Genomic DNA, 18,746 nt, shown 5'->3' on the forward strand with positions numbered 1-18,746 from the left:
CTCTGAGCTGGTGAAAGAAACCCAACATTAAGAAGTTTTTCATAATGAATGCAAGGCGAGCTTGGCTCCTATTCCTTTTACAGTACTTCCAAGTATTCTAGGGAATTGGCTAAGGACCATAACATCATCTATAAATATAGAGGGCAAGGACAAAAAAACATGAGGAAAAAAACTCTCAAGAAAATTTGATGTCATCTTTATTAAAACAGTTGATAAAACTTAGGCCCAAAGAAGTATATTCAATGCAAGAGCAACTTGATTGGGTATGGAAATATTTTTAAACAGACAACATTTTTATTTATCTATATTTTTTAAGAAGGTTAATATATACCAATCATGCATAAAATAAATCTGTTTTTGGTTAAGTGAAAATCTGAAACAGAAAAATCAGATGTCCTACCCCAAATGCACAGCCATGATATTTTTCCATAATGTATTTTTCCATTACTAACTAGCTGTGAGTAAACATTGTTAAATACTGCTGTGAAAACAATTAATGAACTACATGAACTACATGAATGAATGAATGAATGAATGAATGAATGAAACCATCACCCAGGCCTCAGAACAAGATTCATAAAAGAAAAACTGTGTTTGAGACTGAAGAGCAGACATCAGAAAAAGGTGGTGGATCACAAAGATAAGATCAGCTTTATTGATCCGTGAGGATATTAAGTCAGTGTGGCAGGAAATGAAAACAAGTTCAAGCTAAGAAAAATTTAATTTCCCTGAGATATACGTATGTTGCTTCATAAATTCTGGCTTTTTCTATTTCTCATTTTGTGTTGGTATTGATGACAAACCACAACAACAACAACAACAACAGGGTATTCAATCTCAGTAACACTCCTGCTGCAGCATCATACTTTAAAACCTTAAACACTGGCTTTAGCCCACATTCTTACCTCTCACTGAAAAACAAAGAATCCAAATAGGATTTCAGTTTTCTTCCACCATGATGTGTTTTGTTGGCACCCAGTGAAAACTGTTAAAAAATACCACATGGCAACCCCATGTGGCCATGCTATTGATTTAGCTATGTCTGTACAATCAAATACTGCCGTCCTGACAGACTTTACAGACAGCGTTACTGCTGCCTGAAGGTCATTTGTGAAATAACTTCTATTTAGAGATCAGTATCGGTAGGGTCTCCAATACTGCCTAAAATGCTGGTATCGTAAGTACTGGAGTTTATGCACTGATCCGATACCACGTAATAAACCCTAAAGAAAATCTACATTAAAGCAGTTTATTGTTTATTGTTATTGTATGTTCTTTTTTTTGTTATAACAGACTGTCAAACTGGATAAAAAAAGACAGTTCATAGTTTTGTGTTTGTTCATGTTTCACAAAGAATTTAACCTGAGCCAGACCAACAACACAGACAGAAATCATATCATATCCATACAGGGATTGTAGTATACAGTTGTTAAAACATAATAAAATATATGACATACTGATATTGGATCAGTATTCGGTATTGGCCGATACGCAAGTTCAGATATCAGAATCTGTATCATTACAATGGTAACTTGGAAAATCATTTTATATAAATAATGGTAAATCAGCTTCATTTGTTGTTAATTACAGTTGGTTCCACAGAGCTTTACAATGGCAGCATTACAAAAGCAATAAATATACATATCCAAAGCCCAAACTGAGAATAATAAACACTAAAGTCATTAAAAGGAAAAAAAGAAAGAATCATGTGAAGAAAGACCAAGACCAAGGGGACCCCCTTTACGCACTGTCATGAAATGATGGATAGATTTGAGTGAGAAAACAATAACTAGAATTGTGTCAGAATTTTCAAAATGTTATTTTCACAGGAAGTGATTGTTGCAACAATGATTCATTTTCCACCTTAGCTGTGAAGGTTTGCATAATCCTTGGCCAAATGTTAAGATTTGGATTTTAAACATTCAGATAGACTGCAGCTGAGGCCAAGTACAGCATGAGAAGAGGGACCATGTGGGTTTTATTATGCAACATCAAACTTAGCCAGAGAGGGGAGAATGGGTGAAGCAGATATATAGTAAAAAAGTAAAAACGTACTGTTTCACTGAACCTGAAATATAGCCTGACACCGGATCCAAAACTGGAAATGGCTGGAAGGTATAACCTTTTGAAACAATAATTGCATTTACATTTATTAAGATAAAGTCAAGTGTAGAGTATCTCAACATTGATCAGTCTTTAAAATGTATTTGGCCAATATAATAGTCCTTTACAAATGCATATGGATTTACACACTTTTTATTATCACTTGCTCTCCAAAACACTGATCTATTGAAGCATCTAACTATACAGATGGCAAGATCAGGGAGAGTGGCCAGCACTGCCCTTTAGTAATTTGACTCTCATCACATTGCATGGATGAATAAGTCATATAAGGCAAAACTGCCATCTCTTCTGTTTCACCTCAGGGGGCAGAAGGTTGCCGAAGTTGCATGGGGCTCATCCAGGTTTTGGGCACTAATCTCCCTCAATAAAACAATCATCCCACAGTGCTCAGTGCAGCACCAGTACAGTAGCTCCTAATCCCTAACATACATCTGTCTGCAGGAAATCCCATATTCAGTTCTTACGAAGTATTGTTGAATAAATATACAACTGCAAAAGGGTTGTAGACATAGTGAAGACAAAATTTAAAAGAATTCGCAAAGACTGCAATGTTTATTAAAAATAACAACAAAGTATGTACGATTATTTCTAATGTCACCTGACAGTGTTGTAACAACACGGTCTGATATGCTGACAATTCATTTGAAAACAGAACTGAGAAAATGTAGGAGACATGCTGCCTTTAATGCTGCCTTCTAACTGTGTTACACTGATTACACATGACCGTTTCAACACAATAAAAACAAAGATAACGATTACATATTGTACCAGTAGCGAAACTGGTCATTATAGTAACTGATTATCCGAAGAGAAAAGCAAAGCGGTGAAAATTGATACAACGAAGCAACTGGAACAGGTGACCTAAAATGAATGAGCAAATCCATTGTTAAAGAAACAAGATGCGTATTATGCAATCTGCTTATTATTTCTACTCAAAAGCTCTTTACCTCTCTACAACACAGACTAAATAATAATACAGTCATGTACTAAGGCAGGCAGATATTTCACAGGCCTCCACAGAGACAACCAATGATGTGACCCCTTAACAGGACCAGAGTTAAAGGGACCACCAGATGTGAAAGTGATTCTGGCCCAGAATCTGTCTGACTTGGAAAGAAATATTTGTCCCATTTGATTATCTACAACGGCCTCACTCAGACCTGATTATCATCATCTTTATCATCATCACAACCCCATTTGTGCTAAACAGGAACACAATTAATAAATAAAAATATCTCTATAATACAACATCAATTTCAAATATTTTATGTGGCACATTATATAGCACATTCTCATGAGCTTCTTCTCTCAGTATAACGCAATGCAAGAGCAGCACAAATTACATCCTCCGAAATGACCATGAGGTTGAATTAGGGCTGGGCGATATGAGAATATATTGTCAAAGCAATTTAAAAATGTCTATAGTGTACATATTTCTATATTGTTTCTATCGCAATGTCAAAAAACTAGCAGCCAAACTGCGCTACGGCAATATTTACTCTATTTGGATGCGCTTGACGTTTTGATCCTTGCAAGTTCTGATCATTTTACACTAAAGTTGTAAATAATATGAAAAATTACTCACGCATGTGGTTGTTTTTATACAAACTATATATTTATTGAACTAATAGAAAATATGTTTTATGATGGGAAGATTTTGGCCATTTCGCTCATCCTTGAATTAACACATTAACACAAACACTGAACATCATAACTTTCATGAAGGTGGGATGTTTTTCATGGCTGTTACACTTGATTGTATGAGTTTTAGCTCGCATACCTAATAAACTGCAGACTGAGTGTATAATATACACATATACAGTACTTATGTAGGTAGGCTGACGGCTGTCATGTTATAATAAGGACTGAATTAAACTAACTCCAGTCTTCTGATGCTGATGCGTCCCGTATTAAACACAGCCAGCATGACAGTGACATTTGTATTCGCTTTACTTTGTGTGTACTCTTGGGTAAAGCCTAATCTTTCAAAAGAAAATACACTTATATTTAATCGAGGAAAGCAGTTCAGAATGCACAAAGAAGAATATATAAAAGAGAATACCAAAAGAGAGAACATGAAATAAAAAAACACCAGACAGAAGAGACAGAGAGAGGAAAAATAACTGGATGAGCTCAGTGATGAGATAAGGTGTGAGGGATCGATCTGTAGGAGACACAATAGTAGAGAACATTACTTACAGTGTACAGTTCATTTGTCACCTTCACCAGCTCCTCGTGCATCTGGATCCCAATGTCCTTGCTCTACAACACAACAAGCAGAAAGAACTTGGGTGAGACAACAAATAATGTTTCAGCCTTTAGCTTTGACCTGTTGGAACAAGCCCAGTTGGTCATGCTGACACTATACCCTTGGCGAGTTATAGTGAAGTATGCCAACAACCATTGGATATAAATCCTAATGACTTTGGTGATTATCTGACTTGTCAATAGTGCCACCGTCAGGTCAGAATTTCCACTTCCACACGAAATGAATGACTGACGCCTACTGTAAATGCTCACCAAAAGATAAACCCTGTATATTTAGGTATTTCTTCTTCCCCAGCCCCAGATGTCTTGACTGAGAATATTTGTTTTTATTTGTCATAAATGTTCTATTACTAAGTCAGAGTAATTCATTTCAAATTTTATTCTAAAGTTTGAAACTCGACAACCAAAAGCACACCACTTATTCTATCTCATTGGCTCTTCGTTCCAGTCAAGCATGAAACAGGCTGCAGAAGGAAATGAGGAATGAAAATATGGAAGCCACTGCTCTCAAAAATAAAATGACTTTAATACTGAGGCTCACACATCTATTGAACAATGTACAAGCAATCATTGTTGGGCTTTAAATTTCTTAGTTGTACATCTTAAGTACACACTTACTTGACAAACTTAACGTATCTCTGTGCTGTTGAATTGAAAAGGCATGATTTCTGTTAGCCACATGTGCTTCCTGCTTCCTGTAAGTACTGCATGTTTCATCACACCTTGTTTTTAGACTTTTGCAGTGTGCACGTGTGAAGGGTGTCAAGGGGTGAAAACAACGTGTGATATCTTCTGACAAAGAAATACAAGTGTGTGTCGTTGTGCTCTACAAAGAAAAACAAATTAATAATGCATCAAGAGGAAAAACCATTTCCTGTGTCTCATATGCCGTTTTAATAGTGAAAAGATTACCATTACCAATTAATCTGTTGTGTTTGGAAGAAACTGCTGGAGAATCAGCACCTAATAAATCTGCAAAGTTAATTTTACTCACTATTTGTGACTATAATTATTCGTCTATTACGTTAAAATTTGTTTTTCCATTTGTCCTTAAAGGTATTAAGGCTGATATTGTACTTATTTTCAGGTTCACTATTGTATTTTTGGTTTCTACTTGTATTTTTGGTTTTTACTTGAACATGTTAATATGCTTTAATGTTACAAAAAAAAAAAAACATTATCTTTCTCATACGGTCTTTCTGAATATACCTGTATTCTCCCTTCGTCTGAAACACTCCGTTTTAGTGGCTGTCTCTTTAAGCCTCCCTCTTGAAAAATCCCAGTCTGCCCTGATTGGTCAGTATTTCCCTTTCTTCAGTTTCTGTAGTGTTCTTGGAGTCTCCGCACCATCATTTCAGCAGGTGAATGACACTCTATACCTATATATAATATAGTTGTGACATCACAATAGTACAGAAGTCCTGACGGCTTTTTGAAAGGCAGTGTCTGAATTTGGACTGTGTTAATTTCTATGTTGATTGATCGTTTTGATACTTTCAAAGTATTTAAATAGCGCCTCAACCTGCTTTATAATTACCAAAGACATCGCAATTTCACTTTGTACAATATGGGACCTTCAATGTTACCATGTAGTGGTAGGATCATAAAATGTACAGTTTTAAGTCATAAAATGTGGTTCTCTGTTTCAGTTTTTTTTGGTAAATTTTATTTTAGTGAAAATTTAAGTTTTAACAAAACATATTATACACTATTACGGAAGAGGATTAGGGCCACTGGTGAAAACTTTATGTGAGTTCTGACTTTATTCTCAGAATTCTGACTTTATTCTCAGAATTCTGACTTTATTCTCAGAATTCTGACTTTTTTTAATTCTGAGATTAAAGTCATAATTCTGACTTTATTTTCATAACTCTGACTTAAATCTCAGAATTCTGAGATCAAAGTCAAAACTCACATACATTTTTCACCAGTGGCCCTAATCCTCTTCCGTACACAATTAACATAATGTGTTTCATAAATTATTTTCATTACACTATGAGTCAGGGAGCTAAGCCCCATTAAAGTAAGTACTGAATTAAAAGAGAAAACAGGCCACCACAGAATCACCTGTGAACCGTTTTATTATTAATTCTAAGCAACTAATTGCAAGAATTTTAGTAGCTACAAATTATCTTTCGTAAAGTGTGATTTAGTAATCTGAAATTCACCGCATTTTGGCAAAACAAAAGTCAGATCTTAAAAGGTCTTTACAGATGATGGACGGGAAAGAAAGAACTCAGTTGAAAGTGAAAAGGCCATGTTCACGGTTGAAACAATGACACTTGTCAGTTAGAGATTGATGCATGCAGCTAATTAGGTTAGATGTGTGGGCTGTTGGTATGCAGCTAACAATAGCTGATGGCTTGCATGCTGCATATTAAAGTGTGCAGTGTGCTTTTAAATATGGCAATAAGGTGGTTCTTTTACAGTAAGTGTGTCAAAAACTGACTAATTCTGGTGCACCCAAAACAGTGTATCATATTGACCAAGCAAGATGCATAATGGTCATTTCAAATATGAGCCATGAGTATAATTTTCTGTAAAAATCAATAACACCACATATTTGTCCACACCCTGCTCTGCTACCTGTGCTTGAAAGAACTTGCTACTAGTGAGTTAGAAACTTCACTAATCATCAAAATGGGAAAACCTCCTCAGACAAAATCTTGCTCCAACAGTATTTTGATAAATTAGATTAGAAAATGTACCCAGAAGAGATAAATCAAAATAACATTAGTAATACAGGAGGGATTTTATCTTTTGATTTTGTTTGTATCTGAAGTGCAGGCATTAAGTCCTACTCAAACAAGCACTGGACTGAATATGATAAATGGGCAATGTCCTCAGAGGGCTTCAGCAGCTGGTGAACGGCATCTGTATGTATCAGTTGCTCTGAAGTGAGACAGACTGCAACCTGCAAAGCAGAGGCTCAGGAAGAGCAGAAAGGTTCTACCAGCGAGTAAACCACTGTGATGCAACACACTGTAAGAGCTGTGGCGGGTCTCATTGTAACAGCCCTCATAGAAACGCATGTTAGTATACATTCTTAAAATCTTCCCTCTATGAAAAGCAGAAAGTAACACAATTGGACCGGCTGTAATTTATGTATTAATATAGTCTCTTTGCTATTCATTTATTTTGAGAGTCATGGAAACAGAGGCCGTACCTTCTGTAGATTCACATTTGCCACTCCTGTAGTAATTACATTATTTGAGGCAGGAGGAGAATAAAATACCATACATGTAGGGTATCATAACATACAGTGGTGTGAAAAAGTGTTTGCCCTCTTCCTCATTTCCTGTTCCTTTGCATGTTTGTCACACTTAAGTGTTTCGGAACATCAAACCAATTTAAACAATAGTCAAGGACAACACAAGTAAACACAAAATGCAATTTGTAAATGAAGGTGTTTATTATTAAAAAGGTGAAAAAAAATCCAAACCATCATGGCCCTGTGTGAAAAAGTGATTGCCCCCCTTGTTAAAACATACTATAAGTTCAATTTCTCTAGCCACACCCAGGCCTGATTATTGCCACACCTGTTCACAATCAAGGCATCACTTAAATAGGAGCTGCTTGACACAGTAAGGTCCACCAGAAGATCCTTAAAAGCTACACATCATGCCGAGACCCAAAGAAATTCAGGAACAATTGAGAAAGAAAGTAATTGAGATATATCAGTCTGGAAAGGGTTATAAAGCCATTTCCAAAGCTTTGGGAATCCAGCGAACCACAGTAAGAGCCATTATCCACAAATGGCGAATCCATGGAACAGTGGTGAACCTTCCCAGGAGTGGCCGGCCGCCCAAAATTACCCCAAGAGCGCAGCGACAACTCATCCAAGAGGTCACAAAAGACCCCACAACAACATCCAAAGAACTGCAGGCCTCACTTGCCTCAGTTAAGGTCAGCGTTCATGCCTCCACCATCAGGAAAAGACTGGGCAAAAATGGCCTGCATGGCAGAGTTCCAAGGAGAAAACCACTGCTGAGCAAAAAGAACATCAAAGCTCGTCTCAATTTCTCCACAACACATCTTGATGATCCCCAAGACTTTTGGGACAACATTCTGTGGACCGATGAGACAAAAGTGGAACTCTTTGGAAGGTGTGTGTCCAAGTATATCTGGCGTAGAAGGAACACTGCATTTCATAAAAAGAACATTATACCAACAGTAAAATATGGTGGTGGTAGTGTGATGGTCTGGGGCGGTTTTGCTGCTTCAGGACCTAGAAGACTTGCCGTGATAAAAGGAACTATGAATTCTGCTGTCTACCAAGAGATCCTGAAGGAGAATGTCCGACCATCTGTTCGTGTACTCAAGCTGAAACGAACTTGGGTTCTGCAGCAGGACAATGATCCTAAACACACCAGCAAGTCCACCTCCGAATGGCTGAAGAAAAACAAAATGAAGACTTTGGAGTGGCCTAGCCAAAGTCCTGACCTGAATCCTACTGAGATGTTGTGGTATGACCTTAAAAAGGCCGTTCATGCTCAAACCCTCTAATGTAACTGAATTAGGACAATTCTGCAAAGATGAGTGGGACAAAATTCCTCCAGGACGCTGTAAAAGCCTCATTGCACGTTATCGCAAACGCTTGGTTGCAGTTGTTGCTGCTAAGGGTGGCCCAACCAGTTATTAGGTTTAGGGGGCAATCACTTTTTCACACAGGGCCATGATGGTTTGGATTTTTTTTCACCTTTAATAATAAACACCTTCATTTACAAATTGCATTTTGTGTTTACTTGTGTTGTCCTTGACTATTGTTTAAATTGGTTTGATGTTCCGAAACACTTAAGTGTGACAAACATGCAAAGGAACAGGAAATGAGGAAGGGGGCAAACACTTTTTCACACCACTGCATCTTCACATCACAAATAACTACAATGTATAATTTCTATAATATGATACATTCCTACTATAAGTCAATATAAGTCACAGTTTTGTTTTCTTATTTATATGCTAAACAAGCCCTTGATCAAGTTTTTGTCAAGAGCTTATTGTCCTTGATCACCTTGTCATGTACAACAGTCAATCATCCAAAGCTCTTTTACTCATTTCTATTTAACAAATTTTATTTTCTGCAGAGCTCCATGACGTTTTGATGCATTATTTATTGCCTCCCAATATGTCTGTCAGTAGAAGGGCCATCCATTTATTCTTTTAAATATAGAAAAAGCTACCTGAGGGCACCTGACTTCAAAAGGACAGAGTGTTTCTCCTTTTTCAGATTTGGCACAGTTTCTTAAAAACACTGCACTGTCATCCACAGTATACACATACAGACACACACAAAGACACACACACAGACACACTAATATCTGAATGGAGCCTAGTAAGCAGAGTGAAGCTCACATACAGGAGGGCCTGCAAGGTGAAAACAGGGTTCTGGTGTTTGGATAAGACCTCAGTCATCTCTGCTATGTGCTGACTGTGAGCCAGATGTTGCTCACACATGTAGGGGCTGCAGGGTGTTGGACGAGGGGGTTCTTAGTTTCATTTTTCCCCATGCTGTTTTGACTGCTCTGCGGGCCAGACAGATCTCATACACCTTCTACTAAATCTATTTGCACTTGCAAAGAGCTCATGGCAACCACAATTCTTTGGGCTTTCATCAGTTTGTATGCTTAGGCCAAAGTAGCTTTCATGCTAGCTGTTGCAAATTTGTACCTTGCAAGTTCAACTTTATAGCAACACCAAGGCATGACAACGAAGCCCACAATTATGTGCACTGTGGGGATAAGATGGTAGTAGTAAACAAAGAGGGAAGGATGATAGTCTTGTTGACCTTCTTAAACAGGCGAATGATGTCCTCGCTGATCTGAGCCAAGCGGGCGATGACATTGTTGGTGTATAGGTCGCTGAGGGTGGCATGGTCACGACTCTCTCGCCTTGTCTGGTTCAGCACCAAGTACCAGCAGTTCACTGAGGATAGCAGGTGCTGGTCTTTTCTAATACAAAAATAAACAGGACAAATGCAGGATTGTTACAATATGGACAGGTGGTAGTGAATTTAAATAGTAATTTGCATAATCCCAGTTTAAACAGAACTACGAGTCAACAGCCACGCTAACAACTCTGTGAGTGCTTTGACCAAAATGCTATCAGCATGCTAACATTGCTTACAATGACAATGCTAGGATGCTGATGTGTAGCATGTAATGTTAACCATGTTTACTATGTTAGTTTAGTGTTTTAGCATGCACACAGTTGAGGCTGATGGGAATGTCATTCGTTTTGCATGTACTGGAGAAAGTTTTCACCCTGTGGGGTGATGAATGGCTGTACCAAAGTTTCTGATAATACATAGAATAGTTGTTGCGTGTCCAAATCCACTTTTGCTAGTTTGACGGCGGAAAAAAAGGGTCTGTATGCCGGGCACATGGTTCAAAAGGGTTGTAATTAGTGTCTTCATTAATTCATAGATGTGTTTTGGGCGTAACATGCAATAAACCCGAGTGTCATCTCTTATTCCCTTTAAAAGCCAGGCACGTTTGTACCTTGGCGCATTGCTATTATGATATTATGAATTTTCACAGTAATATTTAGATTTTTAATCTGTTGCATGTGCCTGCTGCTGTGCTTCCCTGTGTGTGTGTGACGAGCATAGGATGTGTGCGCTGTGCAGAAGTCAAGGTGCATTTTACTAATGCGATGTTAAAATAACAATGAAATGCTGCGTTATTGACTTTAAACCAGGTTTCTTTTGGTCAATGGCAAGATTACTTTCTGCTGCCACAAGATAGCAATACGCCAAGAATGCACCTGAACACACCTCCCTTTAAGACTAGCACGCCCATGGGCGCAAAGATGGGCGCAGGTGCATTTGCTATTTAAACAACGTGGGTGCAAGACGGAAAATTAACAACTGCGGCCTTAAATTAGCAGAAACACTTGCGTCAGTCTTTGCGCCGCACTGCGCCAGGTGAAAGATAGATCCCAAGATCTCTTTTATTATTGTTTTTTTGGGCAGAAGTTCATTCTGTCTCGTTCTATTAACTCAAAGTCTGGCCACAGTTCACTATCTGGTCAGAGTTTAACATTGGTTAGATGGTGTGATAGGGGGGCGCTATTTAGCTTCTGTCAGCGCAGATCTTTATGATGATATGAGTGAAGAAGAGGGCTGTTCTTAAAGAATATAATCTCCGTCAACATTATAAACACTGACTGGAAGCTGTTATTATAACTTAGATTTGAAATCTCTCTCAGCCGCAAAAAAAAAAAATCAAATTTATTTCTGACTGTATATTAAAGTGTTGTTTTTGTTTGAGTTCACTTCACATTTGTCCTATCTCCACATTGTAAAATGTAATATTGTTCAAAATAGATCAGCATCAAGATTGATATTGAGATACTTGAGATTTTCACAGAGGAGAAAAGGAAAATAGGGATACAGCAGGTAATGTTCCACCTGCTGGTGTCTTTTGTTTGGTGAATCTAATGAGAATACAGACCATTTTTGCACAATAGCTGAAAGGTGTGAATATGTATTTTATTATTCATTAATATGTGTTCAACTTCAAATTTATGATATGCAAAACATTTCAATTTCAAAGGTCTACAACTTGAACGTTTAGTTTTAGCCCCTGAAGGGGAAGACCAGGGGAACCAAAGTGGTGGGCCAACTGTCTACCTACCTAACATTGCCATCCCTAGAGCCATGTCACTATAAATATACAGAATGATTTATTTACCAATACTTAAATGGTTATTGGAAGAATAGCAATAATAAGTGAGTCCAAAACAGGACTAAATAATGCACAATGGTGTTTTACATGCAGTAATAGTATTTTTATTTTATTTTATTATATTAAATAAAAGTATTTGAAGTTATTGAAAACAATATTGCTACAAACGACGCCATATTGGGATAGAAAAAAACAAAGGAAACATTGTGGCATAAATACCAAAATGTTTCCATTGTTCTTTTTGGTGTATGTCTTTCAGCACACTCCAAACAAGGCTTTGGTCTGGTAAGGCATTGACTTGTTGTAGATGTATAAGGCTGTGACCATAATGATCTAGAGAGTCATGGGCCCTGATTGCTGCATAATCAGTTTTGAACTGTCTCTGCCTCTGGTGATTTCAAATAGAAAAGACCAAGGCACATAGCCATCGAACCAGACACACACAAACACAATCTCTTCAAACCCATACCTTGTCTGGTTACTATCTAATCAATCATCCAACTCAAAGGAGGAGACAAAAAGAGAGAGGGGGAAATGAGAGCAAAGGAGGGAGAGAGGCAGAGCAGGGTGGGGGATAGGGTTTCACTGTGGCACAGAAAAAAGAAATGAGCAGCACCAACATCAAAGAGCCCTCCTTCAGAGAGCTTCCATAATGCTAATAACATCTAATGAAGTTGATATCTGTCTACTCCAGAGAGCTTCTCCGATTATTCCTTTACTTAACTCTGCCCCTAAACACACTTACGCCAGGCTGAGAGGACACAAATACATTGACATCAGTGCCTGGAAGAAAACAGGATGGAATGTGTCAAAAACTTTATCTATCTACTTATTACTGGGTCTGCATCGTTAGGTTTACTAACAATGATGTAGAGCATATTCTGTAGAGCATATTCTGTAGAGCATATTCTGTAGAGCATATTCTTTGTCGAGCCTCTGGGATGACCAATTTCTACTGTCTCACCATCCCTCATTTTGTACCAGTTGACTGACCTATCTGCCCGTAAGGGACGCAGCTCCTCTGTGTATGATTGCAGTTGAGAGGTTTAGGAAGCAAGTACTCTCTGCTAACCCCTAAAAGTGATCAGAGATGCTGAACACACATTCCTAAGCACAACCAGACTCCCATTTTAGTCCCTTCTTTAGCATCTTCAGCTAAACGTTTTATGTTTCAGGTTCAGGTAAATCCTTGGCCTTTCTCTGTTGGTTAAATGTGCTTGTGGTGGCTGCGTTGGCTAAGTTGGTAGAGCAGGCGCACATATACTTGGAAATTTATGTCTCGACGCAGATGTCCAGGGTTCGAGTCTGACCTACGACAGTATCCTGCATTTCTTTGCCCTTTCTCTGTCCCCTTTCTCACTTAACTGTCCTGTTCATTAAAAGGCAGTTAAACCCCAAAAAATAATCTTAAAAATACTAAAACGTGCTTGTAGACCTGTAGTCCTAAATGTAACACTGTTGCTAAATCTGCTGCTTAAATCACTCTTTCATTTTAGATTATGATGTGTTTTACTTACTACTAGAGTACCAGGATATTTATTTGTATGCCAGATAATATGGTAATTCAATCTACAGGCCTTAAAAGTATTTGTTTGCCAGCAATTTATAGATAAAAAAAAATTATCTTCTTTGTGCATCCAACTGAACTAAGAGTCTATATACATGCTAGCGTCCCTGTTGTAGTCCCTTGGTGTAGCGGTGCTTTGAGCTAAATGCTAACATACAGAATGCTAGCATGCTCACAATAACATTACTAGCATGCTGATGTTTAGCAGGTTTAATATTTATAATGTGCATCATCTTAGTGTTAGCATGCTGACATTTGTAATTAGCAGCAAACACAAAGTACAGCTCAGGGTGATGGGAATGTCATTAGTTTAGACCAGCAAACACCTGTTTTTGGTCATAAACTAAAATAGCAGACCAATTAAAATTGTAAAAAAACAAAAATGAATGGGGCAGCCTCTAGCGCACCTTTGCTGTGTGTCAACCCCCCATCTCTCTCTCCGTCTTTCATGTCTATCCACTGCCACTCTAATAAAAAGGGAAAAGTCCCCAAAAAATAATCTTAAAAAAATAATTAATGAAATGAAAAGTCAGAGGATGACCAAAGTTATCAAAATGTATGGATGGAAAGGAAGGACAGAAACAAGGGTGATAATTAAGGGGAAAAGAATGAGAAGTTCTAAAAAGGTCTGACCAGAGTAATATTTTTTAATTTTAATGCTCAGAGTTAAAGCCTCAAAGAGTGAAACAGACAAAGGACACACGATCTCTCTTCCCCATTTGCTGTTCTCGTTTTACAGGAATTAGAGACAGAAGGTTGGTAATTAGGCCTATGTACCAGCAGCATCTCTGGGAGTATTTTAACACAGACATAAATGTAGCTTCTCGACTTGTTTTATGGGAAAGAGATACTACCTTCTCTATACTGGCTCTTAAACAGAGGCCAATCCATCACAAAGGATCGACTTCAGCATGCAGCAAAACTCATTCATTCATCTCTACTCTGTATCTACTTCTCCTCGCTGATTTCCCGTGAAAAGGCTGAGTATCAGTCGAGAGCACGCGGTTCAATTAATCTAGAGGGCTTCAAAAGGGTTGCTTTTGGATGGCTCAATGCCCTCTGTATTTATTCACAGGATATCATTAACATGCAGAAGGCAAGCAATGAGCTCTGAGAGTCTCTAGAGAAGTGAGAAGGAAAAGGAGGAGAGACAAGTGCAGCTTTATGGCATCCTATTACATCTGTCTCGTCCTGAAAAGCACTGCCTGGCTGTCTCCATGGTTTTTACAGGTTCTGCACTGTCTCTCTGAGGCAGACACACACACATGCCGTATAATCTGTGAATGCATTAGAAGATAAGAAACAGAGACAGTGGAAGGGAATTCAGAAACAAAGAAAGAGTGTACTGTATGGTGGTAGAATATTGCAATAATCCTTTGATTCAAGGAGTAATTGATGGCATACTGTTTCCATCGCGTGCATACCCTGAATGAGTAAGCATTATATAGCACACTTTAAGCATGGCTGCACTGGATGCCACCATCTAATCACCAAGGGCCTATGATGTGTCTGAGCCAGGATTTCCAGAAGGAAGTGTGTATTTATCAAACCAGGACTAGGCTCTGGGAAGGCATTTAATCTCCTCCACACTGCCTGCATGCTGCTTATCAATGAAACAGCCAAGGAAAAGAAGGAGCCAAACACAGTTTCAAAAGACAAGGGGCACATGCAGCCAGCTTTGCCATTCAAATTTGTTTTGCCTCAGTTTTCAAGCAGGGCTTCAATATGCTGCAGCGCAGATCTGCACATCATTTAGCAAGTTGTTCCTTTTTTTGTGAGCAGACTCACTGCCAAAATTTAATAACCCACAGCTGCACTGACACAGGGGCCAGAGCAGCGCGGAGTACAGTGCAGCGTCAATAAAGGGTTTGACAAGATCTGAAAAACAAACTGCAAACCAGTTAATCTATTGATGTTGTACATGCTGACTTTCACCAGCTGGACTTGTCAATCTGACAAAAGCAGGGAATGGACTGCTTTGTTCAAACAAACCAGGTCCAAAGAGATATAGTTGAACCTTTTACCTTTTGCCCTAGGAGCTCCTGAGAACCACCATGCTTTGACTACATAGTTACACAAAATAGGACTATAACTATAGCTGTAGTATGGTGCCAATGCACAAAGCTCCATTAAAGCATCTGGTTCTATGCAGCAGACATCAGTCATTATATCATAACAAAAGCATTGCATCACTATTTATCATAGTGGCTCTTTAAAGACAACTGTCCTCGGGACATTTAAATGTTGTTTAAAAAAATAAATTAAAAAAAACACGATTCATTTTTTTGGTGACCATGAAATGAACAGAGACATCACTTGAAAATGACCAAAAGCAGCTTCAAAACTAAAATAACTCACATTATAGTGTATTGTTTCATGTATGTAGTGCAAAGATCTGGCGCTGTGACGATACCAAGCAATTTTCTCCCCCAGTTGCTCCTAAACCAATTGCCTGGATACACACACACACAAAGAGATTAACACACACACACACACACACACACACACACACACACACACACACACACACACACACACACACACACACACACACACACACACACACACACACACACACACACACACACACACACACACACACACACACACACACACACACACACCACTACAAGCCCTATCTTATCTCTCTCAGACAGGTTATTCTCCATATCAATATTGCAAGAGTTGCCTTTTTAATGATGCTGTTACTTCTGAATATGCCTATGTGATAGACAGATGAAACCCATCCACTCAAATTTTATGGTGCACATTATGAATCCAATGCATGATATACCCTGAAAAGTCTGCTCCATAATTATAATCAAGTTAGCTGTTGTCTCTCAAGAACTGTGAAACAGTAAGATAAAGAGAGTGGTGCAAGTGGAATCTGGCACAGCAACTGCAGTATAGGGAAGCTCAGTAAACCTTCGGTGTGTCTTTTCACTGTGACAAGTGAGGTAAAGTGAAAGAGCAAAATTATCCTTGGTCGGGTTGCTGCCATGCAGCTGTAGCTGCAGTTGCAGTATCTGTAAATCACTGTGGCATTCAGCTTGCTAATGAATCTGCACTGGGAGGGTTCAGCCAACAGACTAAAGGCTGTAATCCAGCACATATGGATGTCTGTCCTGGTCAAAATCACTCTATTTTACAGCTCTGTTTTGACTGCTCCTTGAAAACATAAAATGTATAAGTAGGCACAAGATACTAGGCTGCTTCTGAAGTACTTTTCTGCAGTACAATGCAGAGTTTAAAAAGCACAACTTTTACTGCAATGAATGACAGTCACATGCATGTTGAAGGGGGTCAGTAATGGGGTTTATTGTTGCATTGTTGGCCTTTTGTCAAGACACCGCACTTAGACACTTGTTGACTTCTGGCTTTTAAGTCTGCCATGATCTAGGTAGTGTAAAATATAAAATTATTAGAACATGTGTCTGAGGATTAGGGGTTTATTTCCAACACCTTTCCCTTGCTGTGTGGATAGGATTAACTGGTATCCAACAGCAGCAGCATCACAGTTCTGTCTAATATCAGCCAAGTCTTAGACACCACAGTGATGAACGCCTCTTCTAACAAATCTGGACTCAATTATCCAGTCAAATCGGCATTCACATCCCACACTCTGCTCTCCTAAAGACATGTGTACGTGTCTACACACTTCTACATGATACTACATACTTATTCTGTATCAAAAGTGTCGATAAGCCCAACTCAAATAAAAGTACTTTGATTTGCTGGAAGTTATTTATCTTGTTTACTAATGAGGAACAGAAGGCACAATGAAACACACATGACAGTCATGTCCCCAAACTTTCAGTTTGTAAAAATAACTGTACCGCACTTGGTTGGCATGTATGAATGATACCTAATAGTCAAACTTACTTCTCTTCGAAACCCTTTATTAAGGTGAATTGGCTTCTCGTGGATGGATGGCAACATTTAAAAAAAAAAGGGGCACGATAAGTATATCTGTTTTTGTGGATCATATGGTCCATTATCAACTTCGGAAAGCCTTATTGTCCAAACTGTCCACTATGAGCAGAACGCTACTGTGTGGATACACTATGCATGTTGTGCATAATGTTAATAACATTTTTGTCATGCAGCAGATGACACAATACACATTTCAGGATTCAAAATATATAAATGTAAGGAATGCAATAATGCGGTTTCTATTTGCTAGAATCAGAGCTAGGGTTATACTACATATATTTTGTGGTAGTCATCTCTAGGGAGATGCCGCCAGATCTGCTGCCAGATCAAAGCTGGTTTTGTGTCGTGTTTCCAGACTGAACTAAGCTTCCCTGTTTGCCCGAGGTTCTTGATTTAGGGAGCATGCCCTGCGTGAGTCATGTACCACTATGATGACTGTGGTTTCTTTGCAGACGATCCCTCTTTTTTTCACCAGCATATATTTCAGTTTTTCAAGAGCTGCAAATCTAAATAGGTCAAGGTTCAGGTAAGCTGATTGTGATCTGATGGCATTAAATTCTTTTTCTTATTCACCGTTTCCCTCACTGTTTTCTCTCTCTAAGGTCTATTCAGGCTTTTCTGTATTTTGCCATGCTTTACCTTTATCTTCAACAGGCTTTCCTTCAAAAAATATTATTTCCTATATAGATATAAATTCAGTAAAGGTAATAGGAAGTAATTTACTCTATATTTGCATTTGTATATATCGTTTCAGTGTAGTTCAATAATTCCATTATATTGCATTATAATTTGGTACAATATACTGTAGATACTTTGAGCACACACTTTAATATATAACAACTAATCCATCCTTGTTAGTCCATACCATTTGTATAATACAGTGATGTCCCTTTTGCTGTTAACCCTCCAACTACAAAGGTTCAACTTGCCAACCATCAAGCAAACATGTACACTACCAATAACACTGCATGGTCCCGTATTATTTTCACTAATAAGTTACTATCTTGAAATCCTGATGAGATTGTTCATTTAAAAGGTTCCGTGACATGGTGCTCTTTGGATGCTTTTATATAGACCTTAGTGGTCCCCTAATTCCATATCTGAAGTCTCTTTCCCAAAATTCAGCCTGGGTGCAGAATTACAGTCACTAGAGCCAGTCTCAAAAT

At 38.4% G+C, this 18,746-nt stretch overlaps 1 protein-coding gene across 4 annotated transcripts in view; it reads right to left on the reverse strand.

Moving 5' to 3' along the window:
• The window catches only part of srgap3 (SLIT-ROBO Rho GTPase activating protein 3), a 67,070-nt gene that overhangs the window by 25,289 nt on the left and 23,035 nt on the right, over positions 1 to 18,746 (reverse strand). For all 4 annotated transcript variants that reach the window (XR_004331646.1, XR_004331647.1, XM_032513540.1 and 1 more), the window contains exons 3-4: positions 10,181 to 10,343; positions 4,324 to 4,386 (exon numbers count right to left, since the gene is read on the reverse strand). Coding sequence is in view for 2 of the 4 variants with exons in the window: in XM_032513540.1 (XP_032369431.1) it covers positions 4,324 to 4,386; positions 10,181 to 10,343 (226 nt within the window). In the remaining 2 variants the exon portion in view is untranslated. The remainder of the gene's footprint in view (positions 1 to 4,323; positions 4,387 to 10,180; positions 10,344 to 18,746) is intronic.

This window comes from Etheostoma spectabile, chromosome 4, assembly GCF_008692095.1.
Source record: "Etheostoma spectabile isolate EspeVRDwgs_2016 chromosome 4, UIUC_Espe_1.0, whole genome shotgun sequence".
NCBI lineage: Eukaryota > Metazoa > Chordata > Actinopteri > Perciformes > Percidae > Etheostoma > Etheostoma spectabile.